Raw genomic sequence first — 22,981 nt, 5'->3', positions numbered from 1 at the left:
AGGAAAAGTCAAGAAAAACGCAATTGTGAAATACTACAAATGTCATCATTGATAAACCTGTGGCAAAAAAACAGAAGCTGAAGACCACCAATTGATCACGGAGGAAGAGACTCCAAACTTTGCCAATGCATCAGCAACTCTATTTTCTTCCCTAAAGATGTGAAAAAGAAAATGTTCATTCTAGTCAGACAATGCAACCACTCTTGTCGAATACTCCAAAGAACATACATGGAGCGGTGTTTAAGTAGATTAACTACATACATTGAGTCCGACTCAACCCAAAACCGATGCCAATTTTTCTCCAAAGCAAGTTCAATTGCGAAAATAGCGGCTCTCAATTCAGCCATATAAGCAAAAGAATGAGGGATAGAAAAAGCAAAACAACTTTTAGGAAAGCCTCGATAGTTGCGAAAAATGCCTCCTGCTCCTGCTTCGCCAGGAGTGCCAAAAGCAGAGCCGTCCATATTGACTTTAACCCAGCCCGGAGGAGGTTTAAGCCAATGGACCGGAATAATGTTGGGAGCAGGAGACGACTTAGGAGAAGCCAGAAGGCGGGATAAGATAGCACATCTCTCAGAGAAGAGCAAAAATCTTTAGAGGTGGCCAAGGACTCTCGAATCATTCGAAAGAGGGTGATCTTCGAGTATTGATTTTTTAGAGTTTTATCCCTCTAAATATTAACTTTCTCTCACCTCAAAAACAATGCCTAAATGACATCAAACCTAAAAGGTTGAAGACTTAAAGTTGTTTAAAATATAATTAAATTCTTGAAATTTTTTGTTTTGATGTTATTATCGGACAAATTTGACAAAATCATTTCAAATGGTTAAGGATTCCAACCATAGTATTTGTTTTGTAACAAAAAAAACAACTATAACTATAAGTACTGATCTGCAAAAACATAAAACTTGAAATTAACCCTATTTTATTTACAAAACAAATTACTTCAAATTACATTATTAATAAGTTTTCTTATTAATTACATGGTGGACATTTTAGGTTTTGTTATTAATTTGTAGTTTTGGGAAAAGAAAACAAAATTGAACACGAGAGTTGGCGGTGCATTAAAAACATACTACGATTGACAATCAAAACAAAACCCAAAATTTATTGCATATTCAGTACACAAAAGCTCAGTCGTAATCATTCAGCTCAAACATATAATGCTATGGAAGACAAAACAGAAATAAACACTCACACTCCACTTCTCTTTAATTATTTAAATTTCTTTGAAATCATCAGACTCTAATGGCGGAGAAAGAAACACCACAGCTTTTCTTAGATGATGATCACATGGAAGGAAATAATGTTCAGATTGGGGGTAGCCAAGAAGATGCTGCTGCTGCTGAAAATGGTGAGGCGTATGGGACTTTTTATACTCACCAATGGCTGCACAGCTACAGGTAGGACTGTAAATGAGTTCATTCGCTTTTATAAAAAACAATCGTGTTCAATTCGATTTATAAACGAGTCGAGGTTGAGCACGGCAAAGCTTGCGAGCAGGTCATGAATCACGAACAAACTCGAATAGTACATATTACTAAATAAGTCTAGTTCGATTTTTTTAATAATTAATAAGTCATTTATAATGAAAGTTCATGAACTGAATTAATAAGCTGATCACGAGCAAAATTCGTAAATAAACTGGTGAATAGCTCGTGAGTAGCTCACCAATAAAATGTTGTGTTCGTAAGGCCGGCTTTCCCGTTAGAAAGTAGAGGTGGCCGCTTAAGGCCTTCAAAAAAATATGGGCTCATATAATAATTTTTTTAAATATATTATTAATTATTACTATTTTATAGAATAGTTGTATTATCTGTCAATTTTTTTAAAGAACGGTGAATATAAATTTAATTAGTGATTTTACGTCTCAAAGGACAATAACAATTTTCAGATAATAATATATTTATGTTTCTCTGTATATTATTTTTCTTCATTTTTTCATATAATAACGAGGTGTTTGTTAGAAGGGATATAGGAGGTAAGATAGGGATAAAAAACACGAGATAAGTTATCCTATGTTTGTTTGGGAGATAGATGAGTGAGACGGATGAGGGTAAGTTTCTTATCCCTCAAATCCTATACCCAGGAGGAGGGTGATATAAGGAAGTGAGATAACCTACTGCGATTTTAATAGGATGGAAAATTCCATCTTATCCCTCAAATTAATGTTATGTAGTTTAAATAAGGTTAAAATAATAAAATGTATTATTTTATCCTCATCTCTATTCCACATACCAAACATTGAATAATAATTCTCGATTATCATATTTTTATCCTTATCTCAACCATTTATCCTTATCTCTATCCCAACCTTTTTTCCTATTCCTATCCCAATAGAATACCAAACGTTCCGTAAAGTTATAAGGGAATTTTTGTCAAAAAAAAAAAAAAAAATTTCTTTTTATGAAAATGCTTATATCATTTCATTAGAAAAAAAATACAACTAAAGCAAGAAAATAATAAACAGCAAAACCTTACACAAGTATTAGAAGTCAATACAAAATGTATCTTTTGTGAATTTAAAATTATATTAAATATATATTGTTTTAAAATTTTATATGTATAAAGATTCTACAATTCATATTCCACCTAGGACCTCAAACAATTAGGGTATCGCTATATACCGCACCCAAGTTCTCAATCACCGCCTCCATTGGACAATTTTGCCCTTGCCATAAAAATTTTTTGTCAAAATTGAGAAAAAAAAAATTGAGAGAAAATTTAAAATTTAACCTAAACGGATGCGGCATACTGTCCGACCCATGGTCGGAACGGATGCGGCATCCGTTCTCGCCATGGGTCGAGCGGTATGCTGCATCCGTTCCTGCTATGGGTCGGACGGTATGCGGCATCCGTTCCCGCCATGGTGGGAACGGATGCGGCATCCGTTCCGCCATGGGTCGGGTGGTACGCCGCATCCGTTCCCGTCATGGGTCGGGTGGTATGACGCATCCGTTTAGGCCAAATTTTGAAATATACAAAATCGTAAAATTTTTAGTGACGAAAAATACTAAATCATTCAATTTTTTGTGACGAAAAATTAAAAATTCTCCTATTTTTTGTGACGAAAAATGCAAAATCATCATGAAAAATATGTATTATTTTCATGAGTTCTTTGATAAAAAAATATAAATCTTAATGTTTCCGACTCGTAATCATCCATTTTCGAGGTTCGGATTGTCACATATCAATTATTTTCATAATTTTAATTATTGTTGTTCGGATTTATGATTTTGGAGAGAAAATGCAAAGAAAGTAGAGAGAATTTGAGAAAATTCCACTTTCTTGTATCAAAAAGTGAGGAGGGCAAATATGTCACAAATGGGCAATGAACCGGAATTTGGGTGTGGTATATAGTAGCTCACAACAATTATGAGCTGGCCCTGTGGATTCGAACTCTCAATTTTTTTAATGAATCGATTACAACCCTACTCACCAATTACATGTAAAATTAAATCCATTTTTATTGGGTTTTTTTATATTTTATTGCTCATTAATGGGTATTCAAGTAATTAATTTTTCAATATTTTGTTTCTTTGGCAGAGATGTAACATTTTCGTACTCGTTCTCAATGTCACCAGGTTTTTGTCTTCTTGCTTTTTACATTCATTTTTTTTTTGCTTAATGATATTTACACTCTTTTACATATTAGCACCAAAAATCAATTCCTCTGCATATCTCGAGCTCACATCATTGTAAATATCAAAGTGAAGGTGAAACTCCTTTACCACTGAACTAAACTAAAGTTTCTTGATAAATCAATTAATTATATTTTTAATTTTTTATGTATTAATATTAAAAATATTATGAAACAAACAGAATATTTAGTTTGGCATTGATAATAAATATTCTTATTAAACTTTTCATGTATCTCAATATTTTCAAATAGAGAAGAAAGGAAACGTAATCCTACCCATCTTAAAAATCTTTCTAACTCTCATACAATATTTACTCCGTGACATAATTCATCAAATATATTAAATATAGTCACATGTAAGATAACTGATCAGTTTGGTAAAGAGAAGTTTGTGGTAAAATTAGAAGTTTTAATTAACAAAATACTAATATTAATGTTTGGTGAAAAGATGTTTGAAAGATGTTTGGTAAGAAAGCTTTGCTGTTCACTTCCAACATGCCTTTTTTTTTTTTGCAAAATTTAACCATTCAAAGACACCCCACGACTCAACCATGATCACTGAGAAAATTACAACATTTATCAAGCAGGTAGCAGTTAAATGGACAATGAACTTGTACAATTTAAGTTGAGGGAGCAAAAAAACGAGAATGGGTGGAAATAACAGCCTCCTTTACATATTTCTTAGAATTATAAGGGTCAGGAACCCAACGTATCTCACTCAAATTAGGAGTCTCTACTTAGGTTATAGTAAAATCTCCCAGTTCTCTAATCTGCCCCTTTTGCCAGCTCTGAGAAGAAGATTATTCCTAGTGTAAGAGAAGATACCATTAACTAAACGGACCTGGCTCAAAAGCATCACATTCATCCCCCCACAGCTGGAAATGGACAGCAGCTGTTTCATCAGCCACCAAGGTCAAGCATGTCTTGTTCGCCCCTTCCATTACCGTCTTGCTTTTCTCTAACAGTATCAACTTTGTGTTTATATTCGTCTCAGCCGAAGGCACTATTTCTTTCAGAGACACCTCTTTCCTCCTTCCATCTTTCAACCCAAAAGCTCTGAAGCACGGACACGCAATAGACGTAACGTATCGCGTGTCGGATACGTATCGGATACGGAAACGCCTGGGATACGGTGTCGGGGCCGTTTCCGTAATATCGGAAAGTTGGACACGCGTATCAGTGAAGGATACGCGTGTCCCAGAACAAAAAATGTCGATTCTTCAAATTTGAGAAAACAGAGGTTCAACTTCAATCATCGATCGTTATTTCAAATTTATTTGGAGAGCAGGAATATGCAAAGGTTATGTTATATGTATGTGCAGAGAAATTAAGATCAGAGGTAACCCAAAAGACATACTCTGTGAGAGCAGTTATAGATTCATCAATCTTATCATAAAAAGGTAATTCACTGCAGAAAAATCATATATAAAAATATATTTTTTAATATTTATAAATGTGCTCCAATATTTTTAATATTTACACGTTTCCCCCACGTATCCGTGTCCTGTATTTTATAGAAATGACGTTTCCCATATCCATGTCCGTGTCGGATACCGTATCCGTATCCGTGTCCGGGCAACATAGCCCAAAAGTAACAACATCACATGCTAAATTTAATCAAACAAAGGACATGCTAAATTTCAGATTTTCGAACACATGTTCATTTGAGCATTTAATCAAACAAAAAACATGGTTAATTTCACATTTTCAAACACATGTTTCGGCCCTATATTTGAAACATTGGCATAACAAAACATATCCAAATCATCAACCCAACCAAGTTTACAAGCCAATTTGATCAAAATTTGAAGAATTCCCAAACCCCTGACCCGTTCTAACTCGCCGGCCATGCATGCTTTGGGGGACAAAAAAAAAATTAGAAACCAGGAAATTTGGGGAGGAAAACTTACTTGGTTGTTTGAAATTTGGAGGATATTTGAACTATTCAATTAGATTGAAGCCTCTGTGAATTTGGAAAATTTAAAATAAAAGAGAAAGGGGGAAGGAAGCATGAGTGGCCTGATGCATATACTCTTTTATTTATGGCTTAATACATTACCAGCTCCCTAAACTTGTCCTTTCCTGAACTTTGCAAGTATCTCACTAACTTCCTAAACTTGTTTATTTCGTATCACCAGTTCCCTAAACTTGTCCATAAAAATTGATTAGCTCCCTAAACTTTGCAAGTGTCTCACCAGCTCCCTAAACTTGCTTATTTTGTAACAACTAAATACAAAAACCATAATACTAACTCGGATTAAGGTGCAAAAATACCCCTAACGTTTTGGATCAGAAGTAATTTTACCCCCAACGTCTAAAATAGTGTAATTTTACCCCTAACGTTGGAAGCCAATAGCAATTTTACTCCTAACATTGATAAATTTGGTTAATTTGAGAAATAATTCATCAAACTGTCTTCTTGGTCATGAATCTTGTCATCTACACTTCACACGTGCGTCATTTTATCAGTAACAAATCACAAAAATATGTTGAGATGTGAAAAAAATAAAAAAATATACTTGACTTTTGTACGAAAAGGACAAAAAAAAATCAAAAAATTCACCAAATTTATAAATTTGCTCTTGGCTACTCATGTTAGGCGTAAAATTGCATCATTTTAGACATTGGGGGTAAAATTACTCACGACCCAAAACGTTAAGGGTATTTTTACACCTTAATCCGAGTTAGTATTATGATTTTTGTATTTAGTTGTTACGGAATAAGCAAGTTTAAGGAACTGGTGAGACATTTGCAAAGTTTATGGAGCTAATAAATTTTTATGGACAAGTTTAGGGAGCTGGTGATATAAAATAAGCAAGTTTAGAGAGTTGGTTGTACCGCCTTTTTTGATGACCTGCGATAATCAGAGCCCTCAATTGGATTAAAAGGGATCAAATTCAAATGAGAGCCACGTCCCCACTCATGGAGTAGGTCAACAAGTTCGATAGCATGCTCTCTTCTATCATTTACCCCAGCTGCAGAGACAAGAACGTCTTTGACATTAACATTACGTTTTAAATCCTCAAGTATAGAATGGGGATCGGGGAGAAAATTTTATTGAAATGTAACAATTGTACCTAAAAGGAGTGAATGATACAAAGATAATTATTGTTTGCCTGAAAGTGAGTTCTTAATATAAATGTGTAGCTTTCAATTGAACCCAAAATTTGAATCAAATGCTTAATTCATTTAATAGGATTAGTTCAAAACTTTTTGTAATCAGTATTTTGGGTAATAATTTACAACTGAAAAAACTCAGGTGCTGAGAATACCTTGTAGAACTGAAGAGTCAAGACTTAAAGAACAAATCAATTCAAGACGTATGCATAGAGGACAGCAAAATGAATAATAAGATATCAAACATCACAATTTCAGACAACAAATACTGCTCAAGAAAACCTACTGTGATGAAAGATTATCCCCAACTAAATTTATTAAGCACAGAGACACAACTAAGTAGCTAAATTATAGGTTGAAAATTTGAAAGGAGTTCATCAACAGCATAAGAAGACATGGATTCAATGCAGTGGCAGAACCAGAACCCCAGATGACCCGAGGCTCAAACATATCAGCAAAAAAATTCAAAACGTCAAAAAAAAAATCGAAACGTCATTAACTATTATTACATGTCTATTTTTGATAACTGAATCTTACGTTTGTATAATGTTTGATATAGGTTCATTTTCTATTCTTACAAACATATCCTTCTCGATGTATACCACCATACTATCATTCAAATATTGACCTCCTAACAGCAATTCAAATGAGAGCAATTTCAACTAACAGCGATTTCAATCCCGATTTCAATCCCAATTCATAATCCCAATTTCAATCCCAATATAAGCCCCAATTCATAATCCCAATTTCAATCCCAATTCAATCCAATTTCAACCCCAATTCAACTAAATACAAACATTCAACTAACAGCAATTCAAATGACAACAATTTCAATCCCAATTCATAATCCCAAATTCAATCCCAATATAAGCCCCAATTCATAATCCCAATATAAGCCCCAATTCATAATCCCAATTCAATCCAATTTCAACCCCAATTCAATCTAAATTCATAATCTCAATTCTTTCTCAAACATTTAAACATTTTATCAAGAAGCAAAAGAAAAAGAAAAATCTTTCTCAGACATTTAAACACGAAGCTCAAGCAGCAAAAGAAAAAAGAAGTAAATTAGCAAGAACGAAAGAAGTAAAATAAGTAAAGAATTGGAAAACGGAGCAAATAGAATCGGACACGCAAAAAATGGAATCGTCGGTCTCAAACCCCCAACGAAAATGGAGATAATGGAACCGGGAAAAATGGAGAAAGTAAAGGAAAGAGAGAGTAAGAAACTCACCGGAGAGGACGAGTGTGGAGTCGGAGGCGTGAAAACACACACGCGTGGAAGCTAGGGTTGGTTTGAGAGGAAAATAGAGAAAATGAGGAAGAAAGAGAGCAAACACAGATGAGAGAGGGGCGGAGGTATTATGTATATCTTTATATGCCCTTTTTCTTCTAAACGACGTGGTTTCGGTGATTGTGTTTGGAAAAACACAAAAAAATGGAGGTCAAATATGTAAATACCTGGATTGAAATTCAATTCAAATTGGTCCACAACTGTATAATTTTTTTTAAAAAGATTTATGGTATAGATGTTAACATATTAGAATTATTATATTTATTTTAGGGATAATGTTACCCTTCACATTTTCATCTAGGAACAATTTTATTTCTAACGTCTAAAATGGTGCAATTTTATCCTTAATGTTGGCAGCCAAGAGTAATTTTGCCCTAACATTGACAAGTTTTAGGTCAATTGGAGAAATTATATTCATCTAATTGTCTTCTCGGTCATCAATCTTGTCATCTTCACTTCACATGTACGTCATTTCATCATAAATAAATTAGTAATAAATCACAAACATATGATTAAACGCGAAATTTTTTAGGAAAAAAATTATAAATATATAGTGTATTTTGTACAAGTATAACACAAAAAATTCAAATATTTCACCGAATTTAAAAATATTGATCTTAAATTATATTATTCAATAACAAAAAATATGAAATATTTTTTTAAGAATCAACTTACTTACAATTGATACATAATAATTAACACAAAAAATTTGTGTTTTATAATAATGTCTAAAATTGACCCAACTTATTAAAGTTAGAGGTAAAATTGCATCATTTTAGACATTACGGGTATGTTTGCACTTTATCCCTTTATTTTATAAAACCCTAAACATATATATTTTTGGTTTTATTTAATATTTTAAATAAAGTAAAATTCTAAAATTATTTTCCATTGTGACGGAATGAATAAAAACGTCACAAAAAACGTCAATATATTAAGACGGAATAATTTCCGTCTCTAATTCCGTTAAGCATCACAGTGGAAATTCTCCCGCTAGTTAATTTTGACGGAAAATTTTGTTTCGCACAAATTTCTGCCTCAAGCTCTGACGGAATGTTTAGTGACGGAATTTCGTACATTTGTGATGAAAATAATTCTGCCACGGCATTCCGTCACAGTTTGACAATTTTCTAGTAGTGCAATGGTGAATGTTACCATAAAGTCGAAAGATGCAATACAAAGGTAAAAAGAAAAAGAGTAGTTGCTTCTTGTGTGGAGACATTTGTCACTAAACTGATAGGTGTAACAAACGTCAAAACTAAGGCATACCCCAGGACAATCAATATGGAAATCAAAACAATCAGTGTCCGTTTTAGGGGTGGAGACATGAGAATAGAATTTTTCGCCCTCAAGTGAATATGACTTAGACAAATCTATTTCTTGGTTATCGTTTGTTAGATGATTTGATGAAGTTAGACAACCTTGGTATCCTAAAAGTGAGCTGAGAATGATTGCACGAGCAAGACAATTGTGTTTGATCCCAATTAAAAAAGGTCGGATTGTAAATTAACTTATCTGGAACATAAGGATTTGCTCCAGCAAACTGAGGTACATATTTGGAAGGTGGGGGAATTTCACCGAAACTCAACATGTTCAGTTTAGTTTGCCTTTGAGCGTACATATGGTGTGGTTTTCGAAAACCATCGTATTCGATTTACCCTAGAATTAAATGATCCTAAATGGAATGACATGCATGTTGCCACATACCTTCAGAAACTCAAGATTATTGTTGATGAACTTATTGATGTTGGTACTCCTCCCATTATCAAACAACTAATTACTACGATGTTTGGAAACTTGGAACACGAATATCAAGGTGTCGTCACCTTTCTGAATATTCATCAAGGAGCACATGTCGAATGGTATGAACTCTATAATGAGCTGGTATCTCATTAATTTATTCTCAAAAGTGATTAACCAACACTAATGGGAATGTTACCACAAAGTCAAAAGATGCAATATATGTGACTAACAACAAAGGTAAAAAGAAATGGAGTAAGTGCTTCCTGTGTGGAGACACTCGTCACTAAGCTGATAGGTGTAACAAACGTCAGAATCAAGGCATACTCTAGGGCAATCAACATGGAAATCAAAACAATCTGTGTCCGTTTCAAGGGTGGAGACGTAATAACAGAAATTTTCGTCCCTAGTCAAATATGACTTGGACAAGTCCATTTCCTAATTATCCTTCGTTTGATGATTTAGATAAATTTGGACAACCCTGATATCCTAACACTAGTGCTATGTACCACATCATAAAAAAAATGCTCAATAACCTTACCATCCAAAGCCATATCAAGGATATGATAATATCCAATTCGGTAATGTCAAGGTTTGCCAATTTCTCATTTAAGAATATCTCTTATACATAAGTTCAAATGAAATATGTTTTACTTGTCCCTAAACTTACTAAATCTCTCATTTGTGTTAAAAAAATTACAATGATAGCTTATATTATTTTGGATTTTGGCCTCAAATCAGCAAGAAAATCCTCTTACGAGGATCAAGTAAAGATGGTCTCTATATCTTACCTAGTACAGTACGTTGAAACAAGCTTTGTTTGGAGAGAATATCATGTATTCATAGTGGCATGCTCACTTTGGACATTGTCATCATCGTACCGTATCTCAAATCATCAATCAAAACTAAATTCCCTCCTCCAATACTACTTCAGAGTGCTCACCTTATCCTCAGGGCAAACTATCCAAGTTTAATTTACCTTCAACTTTTCGCACATAAGTAGTTATATGTTTGAATCTATATATTTAGATGTATAGGACCCTGCTCTAATTTTATACGCTCTAGATCATCGTTACTTTGTTATTTTTATTGATGAATTCACTAATTTCAGATGGATATATTTTCTCAAAACAAAAAAATGGGTGTTTTTAAATTTTCATGCTATGATTGTGCATCAGTTTAATGCTGAAATTAAATATTTTTATTTTGACTTTGGTGGTGAATTTCAAAAATTACGTCCCTTTCTTACTCAATAAGGCATTTTACATAAATTAGCTTTCCCACACTCATAAACAGAATAGCACAACAGAACGAAAAAGCAGACGTATTGTTGACACTACCTTACCTCTCATTGCTCTTGTATCTATACCTTTGAAATATTAGAATTATGCTATGAGCCATAATGTTAGGTTAATAAATTACTTATACCAACACGAGCCCTTCAATATTCTCCTCCTTTCTTTAAGGCATTTAACAAAAATCTGATTTTGGTTGTGGTGTTTTCCTTCTCCTTCGTCCATACAACAAGAACAAGTTTGATTTTCGTTGTCGTTATTTTGTCTACATTGGTGACTCATATAATCACAATAGCTATAAAAAAACAAAAACTATTAAGGAATGGTAATGAAAATGAAAGAGGGATAAAAAAAAAAGAATAAGATGACAGAAAGTGAGGGAAGAAGAATTTTTCAAATTTATTATTTGTTTTTGAACTTATTGGTTACTTTTGACATCCAAAAATTTCTTACCTCTTTACTTTTTCTTATACAACAATAACAATAAAACCTTAGTCCCGAAATAATTCGGGATCGGCTAACATGAACCATCATATAAACCGTGCAATCAAGTCATGTCAGCGACACAAATTCTCTCCATCCACTCTGTCCTATCCACTACCATATTCTCCTCAATCCCTAATAAACTCATATCACTCTCGATCACCCTCCTCCAAGTTTGCTTAGGTCTACCCCTACCCAGGGAGGAGTCCAGCATGGGAGCAGTGGGGGCAGTTGCCCCCACTGATATTTGTATTTTTTTTTAAAATTCAGGCATTAATTTTGAAATTTTAGAGCTTTGCCCTCCTTAATCAATGGAGGTTTAGGGTTTACAGGTTTTATAATTGAGGATGAAGAATGGTTTTAAATCTAATATTTTTTTTATTTTTTTTAATTCTGTTTTAAAGCAAAACAGCGTCGTTTTATTTAATTAGAACAATATCGTTTTATTTAAACAAAAATAAAAAAAAATAAAAAGTAAATATCTAAATGTAAAACTAAATAGGTCCTAAAACAAACTATCGATCTCTCTTACTCTCTTTAATATATTTAGTTCTTCTTCCTCAATTCCTCTTTCTTCTTAAGCCTAAATTGAAATCCCTAATGCTAAGTAAGATTAAATCAAAATCGACAGCCAATCCCTCCGTAATTGGGTCGTTGGTCTAGCACTCCATCTCCGATCTTTGCCTCTCTGCTTTTGGTATTTTTTTGCTCCTACTTGAATTTTGATTTGATATTTCTGCTACTATTTTACTTGAACTTGAGCTTTGATCTCTGGTTTTCTATAATTATTATTTTTTTGATAAAAATTATTTTAGTCGTATTGTTTGCCTCCATGGGGGAGAAATCCTGGATTCGCCCCTGCCCCTACCCCTCACCACTACATCCCTTTGCCACTCTTCAGTCCTCCTAACCGGCGCATCAAGCTCTCTTCGTCTTACATGGCCAAACCACCTTAATCGGGTTTCCCTCATTTTATTCTCAATGGATGTAACCCCTACTTTTGTCCTAATTATTTCATTACTCACCCTATCCTTTCTCGTATGACCACACATCCATCTCAACATACGGATCTCCGCCACCGACATCTTATGAATGTGACAGTGTTTCATTGCCCAACACTCCGTACCATATAACAGTGCTGGTCTGATTGCCGTGCGGTAGAATTTTTCCTTCAATCTATTAGGCATGCTGGGGTCGCAAAGGAAACTCATAGCACTCTTCCACTTCGCCCAACCATATTTAATCCCATGAGCAACATCCCCATCTACTTCTCCATCCGTTTGGATAATAGATCCTAAATACTGGAAGCACGCCGAAGCCTGAACAACTCTCCCATCTAGGGTGATTGTCCCTGTCTCCCTACTCCTATCGTTGCTAAACTTACACTCCAAATATTCTGTCTTACTTCGGCTTAACTTAAAGCCTCTAGATTCTAAAATTTATCTCCATAGTTCCAACTTCCCCTCTACACCTTCTTTCGTCTCATCGACAACACAATATCATATGCAAACAACATGCACCATGGTATACCATCTTGAAGTGAACTCGTTATTTCATCCATAACGATGGCAAAAAGAAATAGGCTTAGGGCATAACCTTGATGCACTCCAATTGTTATAGGGAACTCTTCAGTCTTCCCAACACTGGTACGTACACTCGTGCATGCTCCCTCATATATGTCCTTTATGATGTCAATATATTTTCGCGAAATGCCTTTCCTTATTAAGGCCCACCAAAGTACTTCCCTTGGTACCTTATCATATGCCTTCTTCAAGTCAATGAAAACCATATGCAAATCTTTTTTCTTATTTCGATAGTGCTCCATTAATTGTCTCATTAGATGGATGGCTTCCATAGTTGATTTTCCCTTCATAAAGCCAAACTGGTTTTCCGAGATCTTCAATGTCCTCCTTAGCCTTTGTTCGATCACTTGCTCCTAAAGTTTCATAGTGTGACTCACTAATTTGATTCCTCGGTAGTTGGCACAATCTTGGACATCACATTTGTTCTTATACAAAGGGATTATGATACTTTTTCTCCATTCTGATAACATCTTATTGTGTCTCCAAATTTTGTTGAAGAACGTCGTCAACCATTCGATTCCTCTCTCTCCCAAACATCTCCAAATCTCAATAGGGATGCCATCAGGTCCTACTGCTTTCTTCAATCTCATTTTATTTAATGCCATTTTGACTTCACCCTTTTGAATTCTCCGCATGCAGTCATTATTTATCATATTGTGAGGGATACTTATATCTCCAACATCTTGTCTGCGATCTCCATTAAATAAGTCATCAAAATAGGACTTCCATCGTTCATTGATATCCTTATCTCCAACTAGGACTTTTTGGTCCACATCCTTCACACATTTAACTTTTTTGAGATATCGCGTCTTCCTATCTCTCATCCGAGCAATTCTATATATGTCTCTTTTCCCTTCCTTCGTATCCAACCTTGTATATAGATCATGATTCACCTTTGCTCTAGCCTCTCGTATGATCTTCTTTACTTCTCTTTTAGCCTTTTTGTACTTTTTGTAGTTCTCATTACTCCTACATTTTTCCAATATTTTATAGGATTCTCGCTTACTCTTTACTGCTTGTCGTACTTCTTCTATCCACCAAGATGTGTCCTTACCCGGTGGCATGCTACCTTTAGATTCCCCTAGAACTTCCTTCGCTACTTCCCTTATGCTATGCTCCATCTTAGTCCATATCGAATCTATATCTAGATCCATATTATAAGTCCAAATATCTTTTTTGGCCATCTCATCCATAAATTTTTGTTGATTCTCCCCTTGCAGTTTCCAACACTTAATCTTAGTCTCCACTTGTGGTGTTCGTTTTCTTATACATCTCCTACTTCGAAAATCAAGCACTACTACTCTATGTTGGTTGTCGTACTCTCACCAGGGATCACCTTACAGTCAATATAACTCTTCCTCCAAGCACTCCTTACTAGGAAGAAGTCGATTTGGCTCGCATTACCACCACTCTGATAAGTCACTAGGTGGGATATTCTTTTCATAAACCATGTGTTCATGATACTCTAGTCATAGGCTGATGCGAATTCCAAAATATCATTTCCTGCTTCATTTTTATCTCCAAAACCATGCCCTCCATGAACACTCTCAAACCTATCTCGCCTAGAACCCACGTGTCCATTCAGATCACCACCCAGTACCATCTTTTCATCCCTAGGAACCCGTTGCACCACTTCTTCCAAGTCCTCCCAAAAAGCTTGTCTTATAGAGACATCTAATCCTATTCGTGGTGCATATGCACTTATGACATTCACAACCTCATCCCCTATCACGAGCTTAACACTCATAATTCTATCGCTCTTTCTAGACACCGCTACTACATCATCAATATACTCTCGATCAATAAGAATACATATTCCATTTCTACTCTTATCCTTTCCTGAGTACCAAAACTTATAACCCCAATGAGTTATCTCTCTAGCCTTAGCTCCAACCCACTTAGTTTCTTGTAGGCACATTATATTTATTCTCCTCCTCTTCATAACATCTATAATTTCAACTAATCTTCCTGTCAAAGAGCTTATGTTCCATGTCCCAAACCCTAACCTACTAGCCCTACCCCTACCATTACCATTACCCTGGACTAGCCGATTTACCCGCAACCCTTGCATATTTGACACCACCCTCGGGTCCTGGGATGGCGCGCCGCTTCGGGGCGACGACCTAGCAACCCTTGCACATTTTTCACTACATCCGGGTTTAGGAAGTGCAGCGCGTCGCTGAGTAGGGAACACCCCCACGATATTCATTTTCTGGTTCATGTCATAAGATGTGGCTAAGTTTTACGCTGGCCGCTACAAACCTACCGCAACCCTCCTCCTTTGTCCGAGCTTGGGACCGACTGTAAATGCCACCAAGTGACCCTCACAGGCGGAGTTTTTACTTTTTCTTATAATAATAATAATATTAATATTAATAAAATCTTTTATTTTATTTTATTTTCAAAATACAAAGACGTATCAAAACAATACTAAGAGCATGTGAATCCCAGTGGAAATCACTATAGGCAAGTACAATGGCTTAGTTGAATAGACCAGGACCTTGTAACAATATCTTAAACCATCCCTTTCGAGTGGAGTCGGGATAGTCTGTTTTCATTAGATGGACATCAACATTTGGCTGATTTCAGTGTCGAGTGAAATCTAAAACCCCTTTTATGAGAATTTCTCCAAAATGGTTATACCTAATTTTTCTAATGCACATGTTATACTAAAACTTAAACAATGTAAAACAAAACACTAATAACACATAAGAAAATGCTTTTCAAAATTAATTTCTCTAGCCCCTATTAAGTCTTTACTGTCGGGTGTTACCTTCCCTCGCTATGGGTGGGTCGGGATAATGATACGATAATGTTGAACTCAAAAGTTCATAGAGACAATAAATAAACTCGATAATGCTAGATGTTGAAGATAGAGTCGCCGCCAGAACTATAACCAGGAGAAACGAGGATTCATTGTGAAAATACCAAAACGTGTTCCGAAAATTAGATAAGCATAAGGAGGTGAATATCCCCCCAACGATGAAACATCAAGCATCCTTATTACGCTCGGAACTAGCTGGCTTTCTCCTTAACATCTCTAAGAATTATTATTATTAGTTAAGGTGATTTAAAAAGGGCTAAATTGAAAATAAATAAAAGTTTGAGTATTTGGGAAACCACTTTAACAAATAAAGGTAGTATAGTATTATTATCTTTTTACTATTTTCTCATACTTATCCAAAACAAGAAAACTAATAGTAATTGAACACCAGACTTCTCCCTGCAATATACCCTAAAACCATAAACCGCCAAAACAAACGATTCACAAATCAATAAAACAAACAAAACCCATTCTTTTTTGGGTATAGCACATTAAACAAACACCCTCCACTCTCAACAGATCAGCCGTAATCATTCGGCAAACACACAGAATTTGCACCGTCACTCCAGCTCCGAGCTCATTAATATAATGCGATGAACGATAAGGAGTAATAAACACTCTCCACTTCTCTTTATTTATTTTCTAATTTCCAATTTTTCTTTGAAATCGGCCTCTAATGGCGGAGACAGATAAAGAGAAAGAAACACCACAGTTTTTCTTAGATGATGGTGATGACGATGACATGGAAGGAAACAATGTTGAGATTGGAGGTAGAAGCAGTAGTAGCGGAGAAGACGCTGCTGATGATAATGGTGATGCATGTGGGACGTTTACTTCTCAGCAATGGCCGCAGAGTTACAGGTGAAATTAACTCCAATTTTTTGTTTGTTGCTCATTAATGGTTATTCAAGTGATTAATTCTTCAAATTTTTTTTTTTTTTTTTTTTTTTTGTTGTGGCAGAGAAACAACAGATTCGTATTCGATCTCAATGTCACCAGGTTTTGGGCTTCTTGCACGTGGACAAAGCTATCGATATTCTAGTGTTGAAAATTTGAGTAGATGTAATTTAGATCAGGATAATAAGCAACCTTTATTATCTGATCATGAAAAGAGTTATCACAAGGAAGATTCAGGTAGAATCTCTGCATCTCAATTCTCAATCTCAAAAGCTTCCTTTTACAGTGGCACCGAAATACCAGTTGCTCGTGGCTGTAGCTTCACTCAAACTGTCTTCAATTGTAAGTACTAACAATTGATTTTTTAGCTTTTACTTTGAGTTTGAGTCAGATTTTAGAGCAGAACATAAAATTTGATTCTTATGCATTTAGTTTCTTAACCTCAACTTGGTACCAAATTTTCCCTGAATGACTTTTTTGACTTGAAATTAATTGTTGATATAAAGAAATTTACTGGATAAATAGTAATTCAAACAAATTGTAGAAAAAAGGAAATCGTAGCTAATAATATTGCTAGTCAGGGATAAATTTTGTTACTAAATCGAAAAGAATATGAACTAATCTTTGATCCAATAGAAGATTTGGGACCAAATATACATCAAAGATAATGTATATTCACTTGTGTTAATTCTGTGAATGGATGCTTTTTGAAACAGCTGTTAATGTAATGGTTGGAGTTGGGCTGCTATCTACACCTTCTACAGTCAAAGAAGCAGGGTGGGCAAGTTTAATAGTACTAGCTGTTTTTGCAGTTGTGTGCTGTTATACAGCTAACCTTATGAGACATTGCTTTGAGAGTAAAGAAGGCATCATAACATACCCAGATATTGGAGAAGCGGCTTTTGGGAAGTATGGACGACTTGTCGTATCGGTGAGTTTCTTGCGATGTCTTTTATGTTGTATATCTATCAATTGTTATATTGTTTCTGATATTATTGCATTTTGATTCGTGATGCAGATCATTCTGTACATAGAGTTATATGTAAGTGAAACTGAGTCCGATTTCTATTTTTCATGTGTATATATTTTGATCTTCTAATATTGATATTGTCAAGGTGAATATTACTGAAATTTAATTTGGATATCTGTAGTCATATTGTGTGGAATTTATTACTCTGGAGGGTGATAACCTTTCCAGGTTGTTTCCTGGAACATCCTTGAATTGGGGTGGCTTTCAACTTGATTCTTTGCATTTCTTCGGAATCTTAACTGCTATTCTTGTCTTGCCAACCGTGTGGCTAAGAGATCTTCGTGTTATCTCATATCTTTCAGGTTTTGCAAACTTTGCTTTCTGATGTTTCTTTAGTATTGATTCATCTAACATTGATAATTGATATTCATGTCATAATTTATTCTTCATTTTTGTTCCTGTTATGCAGCTGGTGGTGTTTTAGCAACAGTTGTGATCATTATTTGTGTAGCTGTACTTGGTACGGCAGGTGGAGTTGGGTTTCATCAGACTAGTCCAGTGGTGAAGTGGGATGGAGTCCCATTTGCACTTGGTGTTTATGGCTTCTGTTATTCAGGCCATTCGGTTATTCCAAATATATACCAATCAATGGCTGATAAGAGTCAATACAGCAAGGCAGCTGTAATATGGTATTATGCAAATTTTGTTTTCTATATTGCATACGTTAGTCTCTTTTCGATGCCTTAATAAGCTTTCTTCGTTCTTTTATAGCTTTATATTGTGTTTCGTGATTTATGGGGGCGTTGCCGTAATGGGATTCCTGATGTTCGGTGAGAATACATTATCTCAAATAACCTTGAACATGCCACAACATGCCATCACTTCAAAAGTTGCATTGTGGACTACGGTGAGTATGATATTTGAATCTTGTATCTTTTACTGATGAGTTGCTCATGCCAAGTATCCTGAAAAAAATAGCCATTCTTGATTTTCTTCTTGTTCTGTTTTATTAAAGGTCATCAACCCTCTTACGAAGTATGCATTGTTGATGAACCCATTGGCAAGGAGTATAGAGGAGCTACTACCAGTTGGAGTATCAAATAGCGTATGGTGCTTCATTTTTCTAAGAACGGGTCTCGTCTTCTCATCTGTTTGTGTGGCTTTTGTTGTCCCCTTTTTCGGTAAATCTCAAGTATTTCCTCCACTAGAAATTTCTGGTTTAATCTCACAGTTCTGAGTTCTTTCTGCCATATGTAAATCAACAATGCATACAATTTTGTAATCGCAAAGCATTGAATTCATCACAAGTCCACTTGCTATTGAAAACCAGCCTCTAACTGAAGTAATATTCTTTGTTTAAAGGTCTCGTGATGGCTTTAATCGGTTCTGTCCTCTGTCTGCTTGTGGTAAGAAACAATTTCCATTAACAGAGTCACGATTCAAATCACCAGCCATTATACTACTAAGAAATCTGATGAGCGTTTTCCTTGCCATGGTTGAAATGATTCAGGCAGTAATAGTTCCATCTTTATGCTTTCTGAAGATTATGGGGAATAGAGCTACAAGAACACAGGCAAGAATATGCTTAACTTTATAAACATTAATGTTTCATGTTTAATTACTTCGCCAGTCATCAATTTGACGTTTTCATTACCTAATTCGAGCTTGATTGTTTTAAAATCAACTGCTGCTAATTCTGTACGTAATGTGAAGATAACTAATTGGTGAGGTGTGTTATTTGTTTGAATATAAGCAGATTGTTTTGAGTAGCACAGCAGCTGCATTGGGTATTGTTTGTGCGATCGTTGGAGCATATTCCTCTTTGTCAAAAATCCTGCAGCAATACTGAGAAGCCTGGACGGATCCAGGGGGGAGTTAGAAGGCTTGAGCACCTACTGGTTGCCAAAAAAAAAACCCGAAAGGGGAAGCTCGTTACTTTCTTTTGTCTCTCTGCTCGTCATTCAGTTGTATCATCACTACATTTACATATCAAATTCCAATTTTTTATATGTAACATTTAGGTACCAAACTCCAATTTTTATATGTATTATTAGTTATAAGAACTTTACAAAATTTTGATTGGCTGGTTATTTGCTGTTTTTTCTTAATTTACTTTTAATTCATTTTCTTTATTAATAAATGCCTTAGATAAAATGCCCGACATCATCCAAATAAGATATCGGGATATTAGAGTAACCAGTGAGTATGAATAAATGAATGAATGATTTAGGTAAAAACAGATTTTACATTCTGCCTAGTGAGTGATCCATTGACGGGTGATATTGATGAAAGGTGTGTGCCACTTATTATCGGCAGACGCCTAAAGAGACATAGACATGCATCTAATGCGGAAAAGTTATCAATTTTTGCCCTTTATCTTATGTTCTGTTCTTTACAAAGTAATCACTAAAGTGCTTTGTAATAGAATAAGTTTGATTTTGCCATCAGTGTGAATTGTTAAAGTGAATTGTTAAAGGGAGGAAGATCACTGATAATATTTTGATACACATGAGTTGGTCAGAAATTATTATAGGGGCACTGTTAAAAGTAATTGTGCTTTAAAATTGATATAAGAAAAGCTTATGATAGTGTTTGGTGTGATTTTTTTTTGGAGGAAGTTTTACTTGGGCTTCAGTTTCCTATTAAATTCATTGGGCAGGTGATGCAATGTGTTATGAATACAACCTATTCTATGGCGCTTAATGTTCAATCGTTTGGTTATTTTAAAGAAACCAATGGTTTAAGACTGGGTGATCCATTATTTTCGTTACTATTTGTCTTAGTTATGAACTTACTTATCTCGACTATTGTTTGCTAAGATTTCTTCTAATTTTCAATATCATTGTGGATGTAAGCAATTGAAGTTATCTCATTTACTGTTTGCAGATGATTTATTTTTATTTTGTAAGCCTCATGTTGGGTCGGTGGAGGAGTTGGTTGATTTATGGGTTTGCTTAGTGATATGTCTGGCCTTCAGATTAATACCAATAAGAGTGAGATGTTTGTTAGTGGATTGAATATTGTTCAAAAGGAAAGTTCGGTGCAGAGGACTAAGTTTAAGCTTGGGTCTCTTCCGGTGCGATATTTGGGGTTACCTCTAGTGTCTTCCAAATTGTCTAAAACTAATTTTAAGGTGATTGTTGAAAGGATTACAACTTGTATTAATTCTTAGAGTGCAAAATATCTTTCTTATGCTGGGAGACTACAATTGATTACATATGAGCTTAGGAGCATTCACACTTTCTGGATGCTTGCTTTTATTTTGCTTTTATTCTTCCAAAATCTATTATTAAAGATATAGATGCTAAATGCCATAGTTTTCTTTGGAAGGGGAAAGGAGAGATTAGTTTGGGGGCTTTAGTTTGGGGGCTTTAGTTGCCTTTAGTTGCCTGGTACGATATTTTTTTTTTCCATAAAATGGAGGGTTTAGCTATAAAAATCTAGTTATTTGGAATAAAGCCACTATTTCTCGGCATATTTGGGATATGCTTGTGAATAAAAAGTCTATGTGGGCGATTTGGGTTCGACATATTAAACTGAGGGTTGCTGAGTTTTTGGGGTATTTTACGTCCATTTGATTTAAGTTGGAGCTGGAGATTGATTCATAGGATAAAAAAAAATGAGATTAAGCCTTTATTGGATTATATGTTAGGGAATGGTAGATTATTTTCATTCTGGTTTGATCATTAGTTCAAAAGTAGAAGCATTTATGATTGCTATTCTCAATTGATAACAGAAGCTAGTGACATTTCTCGACAAGCCACTATAATGGATGTGTGGAGAAACTATAATTAGCGGTTATTTAATCCTTGTCTTAGTTAATGGATAGAGTTTGGCAGGAGATTCACTTGATTCAAGTACATAATGATTGTGAGGATTCACTTTTTTTTTTGTCTTGGTAACAGTTCTCACATGTTTTCTATTAATAGTGCTTATAATGCTTTGAGGGAGAAAAAGTCTCATGTAACTTGGTGGAGAATTATTTGGGACCCCTCTCATATTATGAGGCAGAGTTTATTGTTTAGCTTGTTTTACAACGAAAGATTGTTGTTCGGGTTAATTTAAAGAAGTGTCAGATCTCTATTAATGTTACTTGTAGTCTCTAAAATAAATAATAAAAAAATTGAATATTTATTTTTCAAGTGTGATCAAATTAAAGGGATATGGACTGTTTTGCAGAATCATTGTTGTATTTCCAAAAGAGTTCACAGTTGGCGTCGTATTGTTAGCTGGAATTATCGGAATGTTACATGAAAAGCGATTCAAGCTCGGTTTAGGAAGAAATCGGTTTTATTTTGCCTAAAAACATTTTAGTATTGAGAAATTTTTGAGACATATTTCTTTGAATGTTAGCAGCCGATTGTTGAATAGGCGAATTGCTAGATTTAGGTTTTGTTTGGCAAATATCTGTTAGATGATTACCTTAGCTATTAGTTGATTACATTAGTTGTTAGCAGATTACCTTTTTGGTTAGCTGATTGTGTAAACTTATTTGGTAAAACTTAGCTGATTGTTAATAGCTGTTTGTGTAAAATGACAAATAAAAACATAGTAAAACCTTTACTTGGAGTTAAGGGGTAGTAATTAGAGGTAAAAATGTCTTTCAAAAGAGATAGAGTTATAAGCTAATTGAAAAAGTTCCTAAAACGAGTTTTTTGGATCCAATAAACTCTTTCAAACCTCTTTTCACCAAACATCACTATTAGAGATTTGACTAGTCAAAACCTATAAAGTGGCTCTAACCTCTAATTTTACCCAAAAAACTCTTTACCAAAATGGACCTCAATCAATATCTTGATTGGAGTGTTTGGTCTGAGATGATCTCTTGTTGAATTTATTATATTTATGGGTTCTTTTTTTTTTTTAATATCATGCTTATTAAAAAAAATGTTTAAAGGGGTGTTTGTTTATTCAATTTTCTCTTTATATTTGTATTTTCATATTAAAAATGAGATTTTGTGTTTGGTTAGAGAACTATTGTTTATTTTTTATACATGAAAAATAGTTTTTTCCAATAGTAGTGAATTTCTGTTTATCCAACAACAAACAACAAATCGTGACAACAAATAACAGACAAAATCAACAAGCCCTAAAATTGAAGATGAGTGAATACTAGAAAGAAAAGTGTTAGAAGGAAT

The 22,981-nt window shown here is 34.7% G+C and overlaps 1 protein-coding gene and 1 pseudogene across 1 annotated transcript; one reads left to right on the top strand and one right to left on the bottom strand.

Annotated features, from left to right (window-relative positions):
• Positions 1-1,191: 1,191 nt before the first annotated feature.
• On the top strand, positions 1,192-19,933 carry LOC136209679 (amino acid transporter AVT1A). Its single transcript, XM_066001225.1, has 13 exons — positions 1,192-1,403; positions 3,547-3,584; positions 16,666-16,837; positions 16,938-17,215; positions 17,590-17,804; positions 17,892-17,915; positions 18,025-18,205; positions 18,313-18,532; positions 18,615-18,750; positions 18,859-19,024; positions 19,206-19,249; positions 19,354-19,416; positions 19,600-19,933. Exons 1-13 carry the CDS (start codon positions 1,249-1,251, stop codon positions 19,690-19,692), a joined length of 1,785 nt encoding a protein of 594 aa, XP_065857297.1. The 5' UTR covers positions 1,192-1,248; the 3' UTR covers positions 19,693-19,933.
• On the bottom strand, positions 4,200-8,092 carry LOC136208537 (uncharacterized; annotated as a pseudogene).
• Positions 19,934-22,981: the final 3,048 nt, after the last annotated feature.

This window comes from Euphorbia lathyris, chromosome 10 (assembly GCF_963576675.1).
Source record: "Euphorbia lathyris chromosome 10, ddEupLath1.1, whole genome shotgun sequence".
NCBI classification, from domain to species: domain Eukaryota; kingdom Viridiplantae; phylum Streptophyta; class Magnoliopsida; order Malpighiales; family Euphorbiaceae; genus Euphorbia; species Euphorbia lathyris.
This window is presented reverse-complemented; position numbering and strand designations above follow the sequence as displayed.